General features: G+C 29.8%; 2 protein-coding genes and 1 pseudogene across 2 annotated transcripts; 2 read left to right on the top strand and 1 right to left on the bottom strand.

Annotated features, from left to right (window-relative positions):
• Positions 1-4,477: 4,477 nt before the first annotated feature.
• LOC103310645 lies at positions 4,478-6,805 on the top strand (annotated as a pseudogene).
• A 6,174-nt stretch (positions 6,806-12,979) lies between these two features.
• LOC115033799 lies at positions 12,980-15,145 on the top strand. The gene is made up of 2 exons (XM_029487862.1): positions 12,980-13,504; positions 13,568-15,145. Exon 2 carries the CDS (start codon positions 13,896-13,898, stop codon positions 14,967-14,969), a length of 1,074 nt encoding a protein of 357 aa, XP_029343722.1. The 5' UTR covers positions 12,980-13,504; positions 13,568-13,895; the 3' UTR covers positions 14,970-15,145.
• A 4,400-nt stretch (positions 15,146-19,545) lies between these two features.
• On the bottom strand, positions 19,546-22,273 carry LOC100167022 (solute carrier family 25 member 40-like). Its single transcript, XM_029487850.1, has 6 exons — positions 21,870-22,273; positions 21,593-21,789; positions 21,144-21,534; positions 20,831-20,925; positions 20,202-20,283; positions 19,546-20,074 (listed from the first exon to the last, which is right to left on the bottom strand). The coding sequence occupies exons 1-6, from the start codon at positions 21,985-21,987 to the stop codon at positions 19,857-19,859; spliced, it is 1,101 nt and encodes a 366-aa protein (XP_029343710.1). The 5' UTR covers positions 21,988-22,273; the 3' UTR covers positions 19,546-19,856.
• Positions 22,274-23,222: the final 949 nt, after the last annotated feature.

The raw sequence follows: 23,222 nt of genomic DNA, 5'->3' as shown, positions 1-23,222 counted from the left end.
CCAGATATTTTATAAATTATTTATCGAGATAACGGGATGGCCATTGCCACCTATATTGGCTATATTATAGGTACTATTGTACTAATATAGTAATATATCTACTACATTACTATCCATAAAAGACAATACGTCAATACTATTGTAATTAGAAAAATGATTATGGCATTTAAAAAATTAGCACCAAATTATTGCAATAGCGTTGCCGCGTTGGCATTGTATACTATGATAGTCAGTCGATGGTATTGCCCAAACGTGACGTCACACAGTATACGATGTTGGCGTCAATATATTTGCCGTATGCCGCGTCTATTAGTTTATATGGTCGAAGGTATAGACCATAGACCTATAAACTAATGGATAGCGCTATTATCATAATATATTACACAATAATTATCAAATGATTTATTATATTTTTTGAAAAATATGAAATTAACTGTAAGTAATAAATATACAGTATTTATTTAAAACTTCCATTATCATGTACGGCTGAAAAAATGTTTCCAATAATTGATTGTTTATTAACCTATTGAAACATTGGAGTAAAATATTGACTCTATTGTTCAGCATATAGCTACTAGTGATATTATTGTTCTTCATATTTAAACGATTTGTAAACAATATTATTTTCGGCTATTATTTATTCTTGACATGAGTCAGGCAAACACATGATTATAATATGATCTGAGATCAACTAAATTTTTGTATTAAAATGAGCTTTATATAAAAGATAATCATTTTTATTAATTACGTATATTTAAATTAAAACAAACTGCAAAATATTTGGTACCTCCCTATTAGCTAGGTACTGCTAATAATAAGTTAATTATAACTATATTATATTAAACTATATTAATTATGAGGATGTTGTACTCGCATGTGTTGTTCTGTCTTACTATTGAAAAACAGCAACATTTATGTTTAATAGTTCCATTTTTGTGTTGACAGCTTAAATATTTTAATTATTTTACTATAAGTAATTTTTTATTACAATGATCTGAATATTCTCTCGTTTAACAATATTTTATTTTTTAAGTGAGGTATGACTTTATAAGTATACAAGTTATAATAATTAAAAATACTCTTGATTTCCTTAAAATTACCAAAGAGAGGCCTCAGATAATTTTCTTAACTTTAAGTTTAAGAATGTGTTTGATTTAATAATAGAGTGAATCAAAATTGAAACTGCCAAACCTAAATTTGCAATGTTGTCCATTTGTAAGACTGAGAGAACACTAATTGTGACTGTGGTGTCAAGCTCATAGATCTTATATGGTATTTGCACCTACTCTTCTTAATTTATGGTTATCACTTATCGCGAATTTAAAAATTATGTTCTCATATCTAATTGATATTTAACATAAATGTGCTTACATTTCCCCAATATTGGTACCTAATACCTAACTGTTTTGGTAATTTGGGTGAACAGGAAATATGTTGAAATTAAACTAGGCGAAACTGCGGGTCACTGGGTATATGTTATAGTTGTATTATGTATTATATACATGGGCGTAGTTTTTTGTGTGACTAGAAAATTATAAAAACATTTAAAACTATAATTTCGGAAAAATGTTAAAAATGAAAGTAAACACCATGAGGGGGCTGTAGCCCCAAAGCCACCATGCATACTACGCCCTGATTCTATATTATACCTAGTATGTATGTATTATCATAATAATTTGGTGTTACAAACTTAAAGATTATTATTTTTTTTTTTTTTTTTAATTGAATCCATTTATTATTACATAAATACAAAAATTTACATAATAATAAGCTTATAGATTATCTACCTTCTAAAAGCGAAATGCTTGTGTTGAAGGTAGAGAGCGACAAATTACTTACAAATAAATAAATAAATTAATATAAATACAATCAAAAGAAATAATAAACGTATAATAGAGTACACAAAAAATGTTCATAAAATATTATATAACTATCCTAAGTACAATATAAACCAGTCGTTAACAATTTTTTTAACATTTTTACGTTTATTTATTAATTTCTTCTTTATAATAATCGGCATTGAATTAAAATATGTAGGACCCAGATAGTCCACGAATTTTTGACCAAAAGATTTTTTAAAATATATCACTTTAACATCATATGCTAAATGTTCCCTTTTAGTTTTTGCATTATTTTTAGTTCTCCAATTATTGTCTAAACCACTAATTCAATATACCGTTTAACACGTGTCACGTACTACGTAGTGTAGCCACGTATAGCAGGGGTCGTATTGTGCCATCTTCCTTTTAGTTTTTCTGCAGACATCGCATTTTTACATATTTATTATAAATCATTCCTGTATTTTAGACTTCTCATTCGTCATAATATTTTAATTCAATTCACATTTATATAAGAGATGCAAATAGTGGGAATATAACGATTTGGTGACGATAATTTATAAACTATATTAGTATAAAAAATATATATATATTTAATATTTATATTTATAAAATAGTAGGTATATTTATGTAATAAAAATAGAGTTATAATATTATATTGCATACATATTAAGCGAACATTTTCTTTCACACCTACTCATGCCTCACGGTGTGTCTAGGGGCCCAGTAGGAGTTGGGGTACTATAGTTTTAGATTCTAAGCCAGTGTTTTTTAACCTGAATTCCACGGAATGAAACGAAATTCAAACTACGGTTTGAATCGTTTTTCATATGCCATGATTTTATATAATTTAATTCGAATTTAACACATCCATTTCAATGACCCACTCGACATTACAGCAGACTAGCAGAGCGGTATCCACTTGCCTATCATTTTCCATTGAAAACTGATTTTTTAATTTTTTTCATCAACATTTGCGTTTATTCACTGTTTTTTCATATATTTCTATTTCTATAAATCTCTAAATATGCAAAGTAAAAGTTAATCTATCTGATTCTTTAATAAAAAATTAACAATATTAAAAAACAAATTAAGGACTACTATGCATCAAGACCGACTTTTTAGTTTATTAGTTTATTACTTATTAGTAGGTAATGTTTAAGAACCAGGACCAACATCTAGTGTTAACATTGACAGGCTGATTGACGAATTCAAAATTATGGGAAATAGTTGAGATTCATTTATAATTCTACTTTAATTATAATTATTACATAATTACACATGTATACATTACTCGATATGTGAGTATGTAAATTGTAGATAAATATATTATACATTATGTGTTATTATAATATGTATATACTTACCATTTTTGTTTATTAAACCAAGATTTTTTTTTAAATTTTGGCTAATGTGTTTTCTTCTTTTTATACATTATTGAATTTATATCATTTAATATAATATTTATAGAAATTAGCACATTAATGTTGTGTGGCGTGTGCACATACAAATTGATTATAATTGATTATAAATTTATACACATAAATATTACACAGTTATTAATTAACTTATGTAAAAGTAACTATGTTTCTTATAATGAACTGTTCTTACAGCAATTAAAAATAACGAAACGACATATTATGTCACAATTTTTCTTATAAACGTTTAACGTTCTTCATTTGATGCTTTTTCTAAATAAACTATGAGTGTTATAGAATATATTTTTCTTACAATAGGTATAAATATGACGAGGTAGGTTTTTAATGGTTATTTATTTCCTTGAATTTATTGTTATAAATTAATAAATTAATATAATCTAATAAATTTGGTTTTGTTTTATGAATTATCTATAGGTAACTGAAATTAATTTATTATTAGTTATTACCTACCTATTCAACTATTATGGACCGCAAACATATAGTACGGGAGTCTTGACAAACGAAAAGAAATTCAGTAAATAGCAAAGTGGTTAAGTTAATGCATGCCATTTGGAAGATTATAGAATATGGTAGGTACCCATATAATATATATTTTTTTCAATATTAAGGCTTCGGCAACTGATGTCATTAGCATGTTAATGTAGGGGAGGGTGTCTGGGTGTGATTGGTTGGGACACGTGTATGTGTTGCAAGGATTTGTCAGTTTAAGCCCGGGTAGTTACACATCCGGGAACTGGTGACACCGGCCGGTGCGTACACTGAGAACACGTTTCGGACTGAATACTAACACAAAGCCACGATATATAATATTATATTATATAAATTATATGTTTATGTACGAATTCACATATTGGTATTCAAAATAACCAATGGTCGGTGCTAGGAACTGAGTGCCGCGAATTCAACGTGAACTGTGTCATTATAACGATAAGTTATCATAATATGTAGAAAGTTGATTATAATAATAATATTGTAGCTGGAACACGTACCCGAAATACGCACTTGTCATCCCGATAAATAGATACGTCTCGTTGCGATGCGAGTATCGACATTCAACACAGATTTCCCGGACAGGTGACCACCCGGGCTCGTAGTGGCAAAAACCTTTCCCCACATGCGTCATACAGTTGTTTCTAATCAGTCGTTTCAACCGCACAAATTTCACCAAACGTACCAATTCTACCAATTGTAATCCCTACAATGGTTAATGGCAATAGTTTTTGGGCTCAAATTAAAATTGAAAAAAGTTGGGCAAGCGAACAGTAACCTATACTGCTGTACAGCATAATATACTGTCTCTGTACATTGTATTAAATTCGAATTCTATGATATAAGAAAAATTATTCTGATCGAAGACGGTAAGTCAGCCTATGATTACTAAGTATATTTTACGATATTATTGTGAATACATTTATTTATATATAACCTATTTACGCGTTTTAAGCTTTCAATCCTTATCGGTATAAAAGTTGAACATTATATACATTTTTAACTTCTGAATAATTTGCATATTTTGAATTTGATAAATTTCGTCAAAATTCGAACTTTAAATGCTTATAAAACTATACTGCAAATTTAAATTTGAAATTGTCCGTTACCTAATAGTTCAAAAAGAGTCGAAATATTTTCAAAATTTTATGGTGAAATTCACATTTTTAAAATAAGTACATTAGCATTGTTGGACTCCGGTGCGTCCATTTCTCCGAAGAGGTTTCTGCTACACTGAAGAGTCAAGCTCCCATCACATAAAAACTCTCTCTGCTGAACCATGTGACTATTTCCACCGCCATTTAAGGTCAAAGTAAGAATCAGTGGCACCGAAAACGGGTATCAACTGGGGAAAATTACCCTGAACTATTTATGTGTGGGCCAGGTGGGTGGGTGGATGATAATAAATGATCAGTCATTAGTGGTATTTAGTAATATTTAAAGGCAGTATATCGTGATTATAATGCACTATTCGAGAGTAGCTAAACATTTTTTTTAAGTAAGTGTATGGGTCTACACCAGCATTTTTTCCTCATAACATGAAATATAAATCTGTGCCAATGATAAGACCCATCAAGTATATTTACCACTAATTGTTTTTGAATATGAAGTTCTAGAGATTTTTACATAATTTTCGTTTATCGGTTGTGAGTATATTGTAATTTTATATGCACTATTGATCATCATATTATAATATATAACCATAATATTTTATTATATACTAGGTTCTCTCCATACAGTTCTGAGGACGCTAGAAGATTGTTAAAGGTAGCAATCCTAGATCCAGATCCAGTTGTATTCTTAGAAAATGAATTATTATATAGTAATCAATATCTAATTACAGATGAAGTATTAGACAAAGATTTCGTCCTACTTAGTAGAAAAGCAAAGATTGAAATAAAGTGTAAAACTTAAATAATTATTATATTTTTTGGTTAGAATTAATATATAGTTTTATTTGTTTTAATTTTATTTAAAGGTAACCATATCACATTTGTGGCACACTCCAAAGGAGTTGAATTTGGACGTAATAAAAGAATTATCTTCAGTTGGGATTGATGCAGAAGTTATAATTTTATGTTCATTAAGAACACTTGATATTAATACAATTATAAAATCAGTGGTTGGAACAAATCATATTATATCAATAGAACATGGTTGTCCATATTTTGGTATTGGATCAGAGATATCTGCTCAAATTACGGAGAGTAAGATATAAAACAACTATTATCATGTTTATATATATTTTTTAATTTATTTGAACAAAATATTGTTTATTCATTTCAGGTGAGGTTTTCTATCACTTAAACGCACCAATTACAAGTGTGACCGATACAGATGTTCCAATGCAATATACCAAATCATTAGAAATTGCTGCATTGCCTCAAATAAATAATATAGTTGATACTGATAATTATCAGGTTATTAAGTGCTTTTTATATATAACTTAAATCTATTAATGTAATAAATCAAATCTGATAAACCTAATATTTAGGTGCAATTTGGCCTACTCAATTTAATTAAAAATGAAACTGTAGGACCAATAAAAAAATTAAATCAAACAAGTTAATGTTTTCTTGTTAATTTAATTTGTTAAAACCAGGGCTTGCAAACGTTATAATAATGTTTTGTGTTCAGACGTTGTCTCGAGACCGGTGCGATAGCGCAGAACACGTTAGATAACCATTACAAAAGGCCATACCGCACAGTCAGTCGCTTTGCCGTATTTGTTGTGTGTGCGCCACGGATAAATCTTTGTTTGCGTGCGTTTATGTTACCATTTTGTACCTACTACATGGGCAAGTTAAGTTGAGTTTGTTACTGTCACCTTACCAGCATCTCGCCGTCACTTCACAGTCATTTTGTCACCAGCACCACGGAGCAATATCAATGCCGCCGTACCCGCTCCGGATTTTATGAACCTCATTATTATTGTTTTCTTTGAATTATTATTATTTTTATTATTGTTACTAGATTAAGAGCCCTACGCCAGCCGGCATATTTGTGCCCCTGATTAATTGTTTATTAGCTTGCAAATAGTAGGCCGTTACCCGGCATAACACTTATACCATTAGTTTTATTTCAAGAGTTACCTAACATATTATACGGTCCACAATAAAATTACCGTAATTATCATTATGATTATAACGTTATATTTGAAAAATAACGATTGAAATTTGTAAACGTAATAATAACGGAAGTCGGAAAGCGATAATCAAAAATAACTAAATACCTACAAACAAAACATAACGATTAAGAAAATATATTATCTATCATTAAACAAAACATAACGTAAAACGCAATTTATAGAATTTCATTGAACAAAAAATAACACAATAATTTTAAATCAATTTATTTAGTTATATTGGTTTCGTAAAAATATATTTTATTTCATGCATACGGACATTAGAATTGATTATTTTATATTCCGTATCCGGGCCATTACCTGCCCGCATTGGCCGCATTAGTTATTATTAATAAATTTAATGGATATTAATACTATTCTAAATAACAATAAACTCAAAATTTGTGTAACGTTTTAATTGTAAATAACATAAAACCGAATTTTTTTTTCAAAATCAAGCCCTAGTGGACAGTAGTTAAAACGTATACGAATAAAATAAAATTAGGTACCTAACAGTTAGATTATTTATTATTATTATTATTTGATATTGTATATAAATTATTTGTGCATAATAAACTGTGATAATAAACTGCGTTCGTTAAAAGTCGATATAACGTTGTCGATAAATAACAATTCTGTAACCATAGTAGTTTATTGTATTACCTATAATGTCTATGTCGTAGACCATTTCAAAAATTAATCTTTTTGCGAAAATATTAGGCCCTTTGCAATGGAGTAGCCCATTTATGAATTGCATATAGTTCCATAGTACCTACAGGTACACATTATTTCTCCAAACAATTCTTAAAAGGCCTAAATACTGTTAATTCGTATGCAATAAGCCTGAAAAACAGGAGGCCGTTTCGAGGAATAATATGTAGTTCATAGACGGGCTACCCAATTGCAAAGAACCTAGTCTTTTCGCAAAAATACTAATTTTTCAAATTACCTACGATTTGTATACCTGTTTAAAATGTGCAGAGCGAGAAAATCGTTTCTGCAGTTCTGACGAAGGTTCTGACCCAGGAGAATGATTTTTCGCTGTTGAGGACGCCACCCTCGCTTACTGAAGTTGTTTGAAGAATGTAAATTTGTGGTAAGTGACATGAGGAAGATTTATGAAAACATTATACAGCTAACCCAAGATCTAAAAGACCCTAAATCGAAGGAATTCGAAACTAGCGATACATGAGGGAATGTCATACGCGTATTTCACAATGCAAAAACTATTCGACATAGGCACCGGATCGCCTAGTTCAATTAAATCAAATTTCCATGCCACATTTTCAAATTTACACCAAAACCCAATACTAATTAATGAAAATGTTATAAAGTATAATATCAGTGTAAATAATTATAATCAGTACCTACTACTCCGTGGCTAGTAGCAAGCGGCGGCCAGTTGTAACAATAGCAAAATATAGTGGTATTGTCACATCCCAGGTTTACAGTGTACATCACATCGTCCAGTCGATCTTACTCGAATGTAGACATACTCGACACCACCCACACTGCCATGCTATGTGGTTGCGACCAAGTTCAAATATCCACTACCGACACTTTTAAGTTAGACCCGCTTGGTTTGATGCAATGAGCGCGCCGCCACCAATGCCATGCTGCGTCGCAGCTTAAGAGCTTACATATCTACCACCTCTGATGCTTCAATGCGGTGCAACGTCTAACCCGTGGCCATCGCCGCCTATTGTTGAAGTAGAACCCTCAGCTCCGCGACCTTCATCGTTAATTATTTATGGACAGAAATAATGACTGCTCGCATAATCACAAAAACCTAGCAATAGCAACGCATTGCCATGGCAGCTAGTAATAATATACAATTGTACATTTGTAAGAGTGTTCATTAAAATTGGCGGAGTCGTATTATAATCTTTGTTTAATATTTTTATAGATCTTCAGGAATTTGCAAAGTGCACATGAGAACACAACATATTAACAGTAGGTATTGAACATGAAAAGTTTTTTCATACTCGTGCTGATATTTATTAAATGTGTAATAGTGAACATCCGACGAAATAGTAAATAATTACATTTTTGAATATTGAACGAGTAACTCTTTAGTCTTTACTACATAATAATATATTAACTTCATAACGTAATATATGCAAAATAGTTCTAAAATATTGTAATTTTATAGCAACATGGTGACATTGGCACACTATAATTTATGATTTCTACCGAAATTACTTTCAAGAAAAATTATTTTGAGCATATGACTGTAAAAAATGTAATAATAAGGCAAACTCTTTGATATTATTTTTTTATGGCAGATCAGAATAATTTTGCATACAATATGTTATAATTCACGAAATTTATTTCCCGCATAAAAATTATTAAGTTACTTATTGTTATTAATTAATTAATTAATTAATGTTCAGATTACTATTTAGTTACGAAAAGTTATTTATCCTCAGCAGATTGTATTCAATGCTTAGCTACAAAAATATTTTTACACACACTCAATCTTTTTATCTACACACAATACAACTTTTATTTAATATTTATTGTTAAAAAGAATATTTGTTGACATGATAAGTTTCAGAAGCAGTTTCAACTAGTGTAGTACATGAAAAAGTCCAGGACCTAACTAGTGCAGAACCTAGGTACTTAAAATAATCCCACACCCAACTTATGTAGTAGCTGAGATTTGCACCTAATACTTGGGCCCCATAGGCGTGCGCACGGGTACAGCAAATGCTGCTTTCGCTGCACCTGACAATTTATTTTGGATTTAGTGGGCTGGTAGATATTTATTTGAAAGGTATAGACATAGAATGAATAATTTTAAACATATTGAGTTTATTATTAAATTAAAATAAAAATGTTCAATGTTATTCAAATGAAAAATGGTAATACTATTTTATCAATACACCAAGAAGATATACCAAAAGGTACAAGCTCAGGGTTGTGTACACAAATGGCTCGATTGGTTAAAACAGTATTAAACATTTTTTTCATTGTCTTAAAATGTTTGTGACAATTCCAGTGACTATAGTTATAGCTGTGAACGTAGTTTTTCAAAACTCAGCATTATAAAAAACAAATTAAGAAATACTATGTCACAAAAAAGATTGGATGCGCTTCTTTTTTTGATTGTCGAACAAAAACTTTTAATTTCTGAGTTTTGCTACCTAGTAATCGCAGACTTATATTGTAAATCTATTTATTTATTTTTATTTTACGTACCTAACTTTTAAGAGTTCCAATATTATGACTAATGTACTTATTATTAATTAGGTACTATATGCTTATAAGTGTTATAATATTACCTATGTAATGTTTAATATAATTATAAAAGTATAGAGTAATATATTATAATACATAAAACTATTATTACTTTTTATTTACAACTCACTATACTTATTTCTTATAACCATAATAGACTATAGGCATAGTCGTAGAGTGATGAATTTATATGGGGGGAGGGGGCTATACCCTATAATAATGATTCAGGCACACAAGTGATTATATGAACGTATAAAATATTAAATGTTTACACAATGGGGCTAAACAGAACTAAGGGGGGGGGGGCAATATAAAGAAAATAAGTGGACTGCTTATTTTCTTTAGGGCCGATTCAAAATGTATGCTGCACCCGACACAAAATCCTGCGCATGCCTATGTTGGGCCCCAACTCGAATAATAATATAGTATGTGCCCAAAAATAATTTCTACGATTACTTACCTCATTTATTGCAGTAAATTCGTTTTTGTCGATCCTGGTCGATCCTTATATATTAATATTATATTATATTATATTGTATTATATAACAGAAGTTGTGTATAGTGTTATTGTAGACGTCTGAACAATGAATCTCAAATGAACTAAATGTGTATAGGTATTATCTTCCGACATAGTTACGAATAATTATTATTTGTAAATCTCTCAGACGACGCCTGCAGGCACAACGTCGGTTATTAATAGCCAGCAAGTTCATGCTGTATTCTGTTTAATATTTCCAAACACTGCATTTTTATTGATATATATCTACAAGCCTGCGATAAAGTGAATTAAAAAGTTGAAAGTTGAAAATATAAAAATTATATAGACAAATAATTTATTCCTAATAGGTACTTTTTATTAGGAATAAAGCGTCAGCAAAGCTTGGTTTTTAAAACGAATCTGTCGTTAATCCATTTACACTTTGATTATGCCCTCCTAATCTGGCATCCATATTTAGTAAAACAAATCCAAGATTTAAACAAAATTCAAAATAATTTTATCAGATTTTTATGTTATCAATGTTTAGTTTATAGAGCACCCCATTCTAATTATAATGTTACAATCAGTTTTTTTAATATACAGTCGCTAGAACAACGATTTATGCAAATTAAATTAAAGATTTTATTTAAATTATTAAATAATATGATTGATTGTCCAGAATTACTGCAAAATATAAATTTTAAAATAAATCCAATAAGCTACCGATCCTTAAATTTATTCTACACAAAACATTCAACTAAAAATTATATGCAAAATTCTCCATCCAATATTTTAATGTCAGCAGGCAACTCAATAAAAAATATTGATTTTTTTTGTAATTCTTTAAATATGTTTATGGCAAATGTTTTAAGAAATACATAACAAATTAGGTACCTACTATAATAGTTCAATAGAAGCATAATAAATATCTCTTTTTTATTTCATCTTGTTTTTTATTTTATAAATTTAAATATTATAATGTATGATATTAATACCTATTTCTTCTTTTATTATTATTATTAATTCTTATTATTTATATTATTATTATTGTTATATATAAATTACCGAAAATGTACTTATATAATATTATATTATATTCATATTATTATAGAAAAAAAAAATAATAAGTAATAGTAATCGAAATTTATTTCCATAATAAAGAAAATATTATTATTAATATTATTGAAAGACCAACCTTGGTAACCGTGTAGGTACAGTAAAACCTCCTTATTTAATAGACGGAATTCTGCTCATACGAGTACCTATAGTACGGCCACGAAAACGTTCGGATGATTCTAGCGTCACTAGGAGGCGTCACTAGGAGGCGCTAGAAACATCCAAACGTTTTCGTGGCCCGTACTATAACTGAAAATAACAATGGTCCCGAATAACCTATATCCCGTATATTTTAGTCTCCTTAAGTGTCGATTACACTGTGCGAATTTACTCGCTAGTCGCTGGCGAATCAACTCGCTACGACTAAAGTCGCTCAATGTAATCGGTCTAGTCGTTTACTCGCCGCACGTTGAATACTCGCTGCTCGTCTGCGATTAAAGTTGACAGCCGGACTACTTTAGTCGTTAATCGTTGGTGTTTTTACACTCCAGTGAGTAAAATCGCTCAATGTAATCGCCCTAGCTGGCAAAATCGCTAGTGTGCCACCAAGTATAGGGACTGGTAGCGAGCGAGCGAATTTATAATCGCTCAATGTAATTGGACAGATCGCTACACGCTCACACACGCGCGACTTTGTTCGCCAACGACTATCGAGTAAATTCGCTCAGTGCAATCGACGCTCTATAACGGAAACTCATTTATTACGGAAAAATCAGTTGGAACCGAGCGATTCCGCTATAAAGAGGTTTTAATGTGTATAAATATGTATCATCATGGTCAACCGTAGCAACTGAGTCAATATTATTATCATAAATAAAATAAAATAAAATGTATGATCATAGTTAAATTAAAAAACCCTTTTTAGTATTTTTAAAATACATTTTAGCACTTATTATTAAACTTATTATTTTATGTTTATACTTAGATACTTATTACATTTTATAACAACGCTTTCAACGTCATAACTATCTGTGTTTTAATATTTTAAGTATTGCTTACCTTTTATTTTTTTCTCCACCCACCCATGTAAGATTTTTACAAAAATATTTACTAAATAATTTTGTGTAAAAAATAAACATATAAAAATATATAACTATCAATATAACGATGAAAAATATACGAACGCGATAACGTTAACCATGCGTTAAAATTAAGAATAATAATTACTATAGGTAACTATATAGTTATCTTAAATGTGTATTTTAAATAAGGTTTAACCTTTAAAAAAATATAATATTTTGCACTACCTGTTTATTAGCACTTTTTTTTATCATTTCTTAAATAAAATTGTTGTGGTCCCTTCTGTTTAAATGCATCCGGTGCCATTTAAATTCCAAGCCGACACTGAGTACATATACACAATACATATATTCTATACGTACATACACAATTGTATCGGACAAGGTTATATCCCCCACCCCTTCCGGTCACTCATGTACCGTAAGGAACACTACCTGTGATGTTCGGTACTAAGTGTGGATTTTATACAGGCATAATATACTACTACCACCCTGCATGCTCTATACAAATCAGTCGGTCATCTTAGCTCAACGGTGCATAACGTCCCTGTCCGGTTTCTTAACGGTTTAATTTTTAAGCTCTGTGCGAATTAAATTTCCAAAAATGTTTAATTGTGTAAAATGTGGGAAAGTGTATGTTCTTATAGACGATCTGCTCAAGCACACTAACACCCATGACGTATCCCCTACTACATGTGGTATATGCTTCAAAATGTTTACACGTCGAGACAATCTATCCCGACATATTCAAAATGCTCACAGTAAGTACACACATTATTTATTTTAACTCAAGGTTATTAATCAAATTATTTTAAAAAAAATAGATTCCGCTAGTCATACTCGTCGATGCCACGACTCCACGCAAATGGGTTCCCCACTCCTACCAATAGGTAAATCAATTTTTACTCTTACAATATTATAATAATAACAACATTTTAATATTATTTATCCGTGTTAGGCCGCCCTACGGTTATACACCGGACACCCCCCGCTCCAAAACCAGACGTCCAACAACTAGCTATACAGCCGTTGACGGTCGCCGCAACACATCAAGTGCACACAACCCCCGCGTCCCATGCTTCAACCCTCGTCCACTCGCCAGATATCGCAACCACCTCCACTGAAACAGTTTATGGAGTGGCGCCGTCTCTGATGCCACAGCCTTATTCCGAGAATTCGGTTGAAAATAATAAAAAACGAAAGGACCGTATACAATCGGTGAATACCCGTGGCTTTATCGAAATCGATTCATCGCTTCAACGCACGACCGTATGGTATTTTAGAAAAAATGTTGACAATATCACCAACTATCGCACTTTTCTACACTCGATAGAGTCGGAGTTGATTGAAAAATTACGCCAATGCGTGGGTGTTCACCCAATTAAATATGATCTCAAATTGGAGGTCACCTATGTCATACCTGCAGAAGTGGACAATACCACCGAAAACCACGCGTTTAACTCTCCAGCTAGACAATTATTTGTGTACAGTAACGTCGTGGGTTTGGTCGATTGCGATTTGACTCTTCTTCTCACCAAAGCAAAAACTTTCGCTGACGAAGATCGCAGGTTCACCTTTATATCGTATATTGGTGGACTGACCTTAGGCGTGCACCAGTACAACCCACCGATAGAGAGGTGGTCATACTTAACGTTGCCGAAAAATATTATAAATCGAAGGGCTGTCATTAACCCACAAAACATTGATCAGCTGTGCTTCCAGTGGGCTATCCTGGCGAAACACGTATCAAAATACCGTTGTCGAGTAAACACGAATTATTTTAACGAAGCGCACCGTTATGATTTTTCCGTGTTATCCGTCCCCACGACTATATCGGAGATAACATTGTTCGAGCGAGCGAATCCAGGTACGTCCGTAAACGTATATGGTCTGAAATATAATGGAAAAATTTCGACACAATATATGGTGTACCCTCTGCGAGTGGCCGACGAAGAGATGCCAAATCATTTTGACTTGTTGTTGATCACTGGCTCAGAAAACAAATATCATTATACATACATTACAAATTTCTCGCGGCTCGTTAGTTCACAAATAAATAAAGGTCATCGTCGTTTAGTTTTTTGCAAAAAGTGTTTCAAAACTTTTGACTTCCAGCCTAGGAAGTATAAATTGTATGGTGACAAAGCACTAGCGCAGCATCGTTTGGTAGGTAACTGTGTTTTCAATCCAAATACTGCATTAATGCCATTTTCACGTCATTCATGAGTCGTGACCTTTTACGTGTTGCAGTTGTCTGCATTTAAGACTTTTTACTTTGAAATTGTTATCTAAATGATTATATACTTATTAAAACATATATAATGGAAAATCTAGTCTTGTAATTGTCTGAGATTTCGATAATACTTCTACATTTTCATAAAATAGTAATAATTATTAAGCATAATAATAATTAAGGTAATAAGTAATAACGATTTTGTGACTTTTTTTTTATTATCAAATAAAATATCATTACTACATTTGCTATTGTATAGAAAAACATTTTTAAAGAAAATAAAAGACATTATTTTGCATGGAATAAAAACATACCTAACTAACTAAATAATTGTTTTTAATCATTATACCCAATGTAAAACTGTCGGTACAATAGTACGCATGTATATATATAGTGCACGGGCTCTCCAACATATTATCCTTATTCCTTTTTTTATTTCCTTAGAGGACAATTGAATTGACAGATGTGATTTGTATTGGTATTGTATTATCATTTTTTGTTTTTGAAAAAATAAAGAAAATAAATAATATAATGTAGGTACCTATAATTAAAAAATAATTGCATTCTAAGAAATGAGAGAGAGTTCTTTCATTCTTATAATGTTAAATTTATTAACATATTTTACAATTTACATCAACCTAGATAATGTACAGTTTACAGTTAGTAGTATTTTGTTAACTAAAAACAAAGTTGAAAGTATGAAATCAATTATTTAAAGAATAATTGTTTTTTTAAAACATCTAAAGTTATGGCAAACGCATCTATGGCTTCATTGTAATTGATTTCAATATCCTTTTCCATGCTCAAAATCAATAAGTTTTCAAGTCGGTCTTGTCTATTTGTGGAACATAGGCAAGTTTTAATCAATTTTACCTAAAATAAAATATTTATAGTTTTAAAAATGTATTTGTTAATTATTATTAACTTATATTTGTACAAAATACATGTCTACTGTCTACATATATTTACACATATTATATGTAAAGTTGAATGTTTCTTCATGTCTAAAAAAAAAATTGGTCTCACAATTTAAAAATTTGTTGTGCCCCCTCGGCCACCAAAGTTTGAACACGCCTATGCAGTGCAGAATATATATTAAATTATATACTAATAAATTGGAATTACCTTTGAAAGCTAAAGCAGATAAAGGAGGTATTGTACATTTGTACCAAGTGACTTACAATCTTTGTACAAATTGGGAAATGCTTATATTAAGTCGTAACCTGACAAAATATAAAGAATTCTTTCTACACTTATTTTTTTTTAAATTCCTCGTATGTCATCTACATAACTAGTGATACTAGAATCACTATCATCAGAACTTTGTATACACTTAACATTGTCATGAAGTTGTTTTGGTTCAAGCCCTACGACCAATTCATGCAAACTACTACTGAAAGCTAAATACTCTACTCTCAAATTATGTAACTTGATACCATGTATCCAGTTAGCTAATTGGTCAAAAGCATCTTCAGGTAATTGTTTATTACCAACATATTTTACAATCCAAGTCATTTTTACCTAAAACGAAATCATTATTGTAATTTTCTTTCATTAATATTATATTATTATTATGCTGAACCTGAACTTCACAGCTAATGTCTAGATTTATTTCATCTTTCAAAAATAATTACTTTTTTAATTTTATAATTAAATTAGTACCTAACTTATATTAACTAAATTAAATTACGGATTTACCTAACCCTTAAAAAAAATCGAGAAGCGATTGCTTCTCAAAGACCACGTTTGTTTTGCCACCGATATAGGTACGCACTATATGTATAACTACGACAGTGTGGACGAATGCACATCCGGAATATTGTCTGTACGAGTAGTTACTAATACAAACAATCAATTTAGAATAATTGGAAATCATAACATATTGTTTGCACCACAAATAAAAACGTACGTGAAGTTGGCAACTCAACATCATCTGTTCGGTTCCAAATTGGTGTAATTATAAAAAAAATACTATAGATTGATCACTGCCTAGAAACCAAAACCAATTTTCCAGTTTTGGTTTTGAAAACCAGTTATGAACTACTAAGGTTTTTGTTAACCACTCATATACAGGTTTATATATGTAAAAAAAATACACAATACCTTTTCATTTAGGTTTATAGTAACTAAAAAATGTTTATATTAATTTAATAACAACTTACTCTATAGTAATCAGGGCCAAAGAGAGAGCAGGGAGGTTTAACGGTTTAAGAGGTCGTGACGAACCCATCACTCATTGAACCACATTTTCAGTTGGCACATTTTCAAATATAAAAAAGTTAATTAAATTAAATCAAATAAACCGCAGTGGAAAATATGTTCTAGTTGAGCATTTCTAGAATCGGTTTTTCGTAATTTGTTGGTAGTTTTCCCCGTGGCATTAAACAACTATTGAGAAAATCGAAAAATGACTTCTATAAAGTACCCTACTACTATCTTGATCCAATTTGTTAAAGGATAAAGTACTATATGTTGAAATCGAAGCACTCCTTCTAGTAGAAATTTGTATACAGGATATAAAAAAAAATAAATAAACACCATTGTAAAACCACTAGCTTCCTCGCTACGCTCAGAACCTAAAAAGTTAATTAAATTAAATCAAATAGTCCACAGTGGAAAATATGTTCTAGTTGAGCTCTCAAACAATATTTTGGAAATTTTTTCAAAATGTGTGTTTTTGCATGATTCATTTATTTTCAAAAAAAGTACCTAGCTCATACTTCATTTGGAAGTTGTGTTCAAAAAACCTCAACGGTGGTAATCACGTTAAAGTAAATACATTAGTCTCGGAATAGCAAATAACCCTTATAGTACAGCTCAACTATAATGAGCTGAATTTCTAACAAGAACTCAAATATACGTAGGTAATAATACTTATTTGTTATTTGTACTTATAACTTATAACTTAGGTACCTATAGATTATAATCTATAGTTATTGTTTTATGATAGTACCCATCTAAAATCAAAATAGATATAGTATGGAATAGTGGAGAACTTAAATTACTTATAAGGCACAATAATTTATATTAGTAATTATAAATACTTATATAAGTGATTACGTATTTATGTAAATGGTAACTGAGAGAGATTGGCTTAGTCCTAGTGTGTATTTAATAAATTATTTATTATATGCAAAATGCTACTAGTGTCCAGGACACCCACCACCTTTTAAATCTAAGCACGTGGCTCAAATAAAGTTCCTCGTCACGTCACTGGTATGGAATTGTAGAAATAAAAACCTTATATTTTGAGCATAGGTAGCAAGAAATTGTTTTAGGATGTATTTTCGCGTGCATTTATTGAAGTCGTAAATTTCCTTAACCACGATGACCCCTCACAAATATTACGTTACGCCGGCCCTGATTGTTATCAATAAAATATCATAAAATATATACTTAGCCTGACTGGCCATCTTTGCTCAGAATCGTTGTTCATATAGGTACATTATAATAATTACAATGATTGAGTGTCACCCACTTGCCCGTCTTTTTAAATAATGAATATTTTTTGATAAAAGAATCACTTTATATATACATTTGAAAATTGAAGGTGTTATTTTTTGTAATATTTAATTATATATTTATATACAATACAAAACAAAAACAAAAATAATTACAAATGTCACAAGTGCCGGCCCAATGGATTTCGGGGCCCAGTGCAGAATTTTTCGGGGCCCCATATATTATATTTATATAAATAAATCTATATTTATTTTATTTTCTAATAGACTTGCTTTATTTTTATATACTTTAAGGGCTTGTTAGAAATCTAAATGTCTATGTATAAACTAATAAAATCCAATTTGTATTTTTATATTAGACACAAAATGAGTAGGTATCTAGTACCTACAATCAGTAGGTACAAGCAATATACGAGCAATATAGCGATATAGCTCAGTATAGTTTTTGTAAATAAATGCCTGTGAAAAAAATATTACCTATCGGCTATCAGTCTTGTTTTTAAAATTCAGATAAGAATTATTTTAATGATTTTAAAATAGAAAAAAATTTTGTAATTCATCGATAAATTTGAAATTTGGTTTGATACAAAATAATATTATTATTTTTTTAAATATTAATTTCGGATATTTATAGAGTAAAGAGATTCGTTCAATTTATTGTAATGTGTGTTACATTATGCGTGTATTAGTATAATTAATATCGGGGACATACGGACGTATAATCAACTCAAGATATTAAAATATCGTACGCATATTCTGTAATCTAAGTTCAAAAATATTTATTTTATGCAGGTAATTCAAATAGACAATAATATATATTTGATTGTTATCGAAGCTATATATGTTAAAGTTAAACAAAATAATAATTATAAATAATTAGGCTGTTAATATGTGTACATCGTTAACACAGTGTCTCATAGTAAGTTGCGCGCTTTACCCATGTAACTTAACTAACCAGGTTCATTACGAAAAGAGTTTATTAATTAAATTAATTATGAAAGCAAAATAATATATACGTATTTACACTATTTATACTATGTTATAGGCTATAGCTATTTTTGTACCGTCATCAGTCGTCGTTCCAAGTACATAATGGTACTAACTAATGTTTCTTGTAGTATATGTAATTAAATTATGAATAAAAAATATGTTAGAATATTTTCAAGCCAATAAGAATTTGTATAGTCGTATAGCTAAGTATAATTGGTACCGTTTTGATTTTAGTCAATAACAACCCGTTTCCTAAGAAAATATCACGTCCACACGGGTCGCAATTTGTGTACTATTACGATTTACGATCCCACCGCTTGTCCCCCTCCCCACACCAAGGGCCGGTACTGTTATGCAAATATGTTTTATATTTCTATAGTAACCATGGACAATACTTTACAAATAATTCTTTTCCAAATTTTTTTTCTATTACTTCAGAATTTCTTCATTCTCTTTTTTGTGTGCTTGCATATTTATATTCTGAAAAAATGTTTTTCCATATTCAAATGTTGATACCATTATGGCACATGCAGGGGCTACTTTGCTTATTCGAGGAACTAAGCCTCTAAAATTTCCACGTATTCCATTTGTTTGATAAATTTCGATAATTTCTTTGTATGTCGATTTGTAAACTATTTTAGGAGGTTCTGAAATAACTACTAAGTATTAATTAATTATTCAAAATATAATTTTATTATTATTAGTATTATTATTATTATTATTATTATTATTATTATTATTATTATTACTACTATAATTATTATTATTATTAACCTGTAATAATTTCTTTTTCAGTTAATTCGACTTGACGAATTGTTTTCACAACATCAAATGGCGTAGTTAATGATGCAGCCAACTAAAACATTTAACCTTAATTAAATTATTGAAAAATAGAAATTTTATTAGATTACGAAATACAAATAAACAGTTCAATGATTTTGCAATGAATTATTTTATAGTTTCTGCGTTATTGAGTTTCTTAAATTCAACACAATTTGTTTGTTGTAGGATACGATACGCTTAGAACAAAAATAAACATTTTTAATGGAGGCGATTATATAGATAGTTACTAAATTAGCTAGAAATTTAAACTAATCTGTCAACCTTTTATGAAAATCCAGGACAGAATATTGGTGATATAAATAGTAAAAATAAATTTTTAATGAATACCTACCTACCTATTTATTATTAATCTATAATTTCAAATTTGTATGGATAAATTAACAAGAAAAATCTCCAATGCTCTTAATTTTTTTGTAAAAGGTAAGAAATGAGTTTCTTACACATTAATTTATTGAGATTTAATATGAATAAATTAATACCCATATAAGATATACTGTTTTTTTTTTTACTAATTCAACTTTTATTCGAGTAACAATTCAAATTAAATTAAGCTTTATTACCGTTCCGGCTATGCTCCCTGCTATAAAGTTATACATAAATGATGTTGATTGGCCTGATATTTGTTTAATATATTCATACATCACCCAATATATACCTTCAAAAATATTACATTAGAAATAATTTACATTAATATTAATTATTTAATGAATAAAGTAGTTAGGTAATTTAATAAAATTAATAACTATTAATATTTTGAAATAGTCAACATTCAAATTTTTATTAGGTACCTTATTATTATCCTTTATAAGGTCTTAAATAAAAACAAATGACAAAATTATAAAACCAATTGTAACAAAAAAAAGTATAACTCACCAGAAAAAGGAACATCTCTAAGTAAAGTAGAACCAAGACCTCTCCATAGACCTTTATAGCCATGATACTTTAATAAGCTTTGCATTGCCTGATGTACTTCTAAATAACTAAGTTTTTTTGATTGCATTTTAGTACGTATGAGTTCTAATGGACTGACTGTTGTGGCAGCTCCAAAACGAGCAACACATCCTGATATGCCAGAAATCCATAATGGTTGATTTTGATTATTGTTTGCATAATATGGTTTGGTTAAATCATGAATATGACATCGTAATTGTTCGTAAGATACAAAATAAACAATTGTGGCAGGTAATGCAAGTATTAATGTTGGACTCAACCCACTCCATAATGACAAAATTCCTTCATTTTTAGCAATTTGTTTAAACGCTTCCTAAGCAACAAAAATATTTTTAAGATTTTTAAATCATTTCAATTAAATACGTGTTTACAAGTGTTCCATTAAATTTGATAGGCCTGTTGTACCATTGGACATTTCTGTAATATGGACTATCAGAGGTTTTTTTTTTTAATGTATTACATGGACAAATATGATCCATTAAACCATTGGAATATACAAAACATTTATGTTTATTTGTTATTCTAGATTCTGCTTGCATGCGTACTTTTATTACATCCAATGGAGTAACTAAAAATGTATAAATACACATAATTATGATTCAATTTTTAAATATACAGCCTATATAATAATACAAATAAATAACTAACCAAAAAAGGAAGTAATTAACGCTCCTGTACAAGCAGCAGCCATTTGTTGTACTGGTTTTATTCGAAACCGCGGATCGTCAATCAATAATTTTTCATTTGAATTATATTTAGAATCCATGACTTTTCAAATAAGTTGAACCGAAAAAAATTGTTCATTAAAAAATATATTAAACATCTATTACTTGTATTATAATATCTCTATTGAAAGCTCTTTTCGGCAATTAAAATTCATCATCAAATGAAATAAATTCAATTAGACCCTGGTGGACGTGTATGGCTCGTATAGACACGTAAGATACGCATAACAAATGTTACTTTGTAAATAGATTATTAGTAAATAATCTTGGTTACTAAGTGAAAATATAATAATACATTTCATCATAGATCTAATAGCCACTGGGTAAGGCACCACTGAACCAATAATAATATTATTATATAGACATATAGTTTTTGTTGTATTTTTTAATTTAGAAGAAAATAACCTACGGTAAACGGAAATATTCACGTAAAAATATAAGTATTTGACTATTTATTTATTCTTTTTTTTTTGTAATATTCAAAAATTAATAACCGTAGACAGTGGCTCAATCAAGGGGGGGGGGGGTTCCCCCCTTGAGTATTTCAAATTGGAACATTTTTTAATTCATTTAGGAATATAATAATATATTATATAAAACATTTTGTTAACTTTACTAATTAAATAATTTTGTTAACAAACTGTTATCAGTTATCACATATTGTCATTTTCTTTTATCTTAGTCCGTGATATCCATGGACCGAGAGCACGATTTAAGATATACAGGTTGAACATGGGCCTATGATATTATGCATTTTTCAAGACCGTCAAACTGAGTCTCCAAATCGGCTGTGGAACTACCGACTGGCGCCATCTAGCTACATTTATGCGGAAACTCAACAATCCAAAACGTACTATGGCAACGGTCGTATGTACTAAATAAGTAACTTCCTACTTAACTTCTAAGTTTAATATTTAATCTTAATACTTTATAGTTTATAGTTTATACCTAATATGATTTTTTTTACAAATAGGTAGGCATTTATATTTTATTCCGTAACAAGAAATGAGAAATACTTCAGGTAAAAATGTTATGATTATTAACTATCGAGTATTATTATACGACAACAGTCTGTTTTATTCATTTTAAACATTAGTTTATTATATTTTAACCAATTTTGACAACTTTTTTTTTGTTTTGTTTAATTTTTTATTTAATAAAAATATTATTATAATAATATTTTTATTAATATTTATCGCTAGATGGCGCCAGTCAGTAGTTCCATAGCTGATATAGGGATTCAGTTAGACGGTCTCCTTATCACAATTCGATGTGT

This window comes from Acyrthosiphon pisum, chromosome X (genome assembly GCF_005508785.2).
Source record: "Acyrthosiphon pisum isolate AL4f chromosome X, pea_aphid_22Mar2018_4r6ur, whole genome shotgun sequence".
In the NCBI taxonomy this organism is placed as follows: Eukaryota; Metazoa; Arthropoda; class Insecta; order Hemiptera; family Aphididae; genus Acyrthosiphon; species Acyrthosiphon pisum.
The sequence above is the reverse complement of the archived record's forward strand: the minus strand, read 5'-3'. Positions and strand labels throughout refer to the sequence as shown.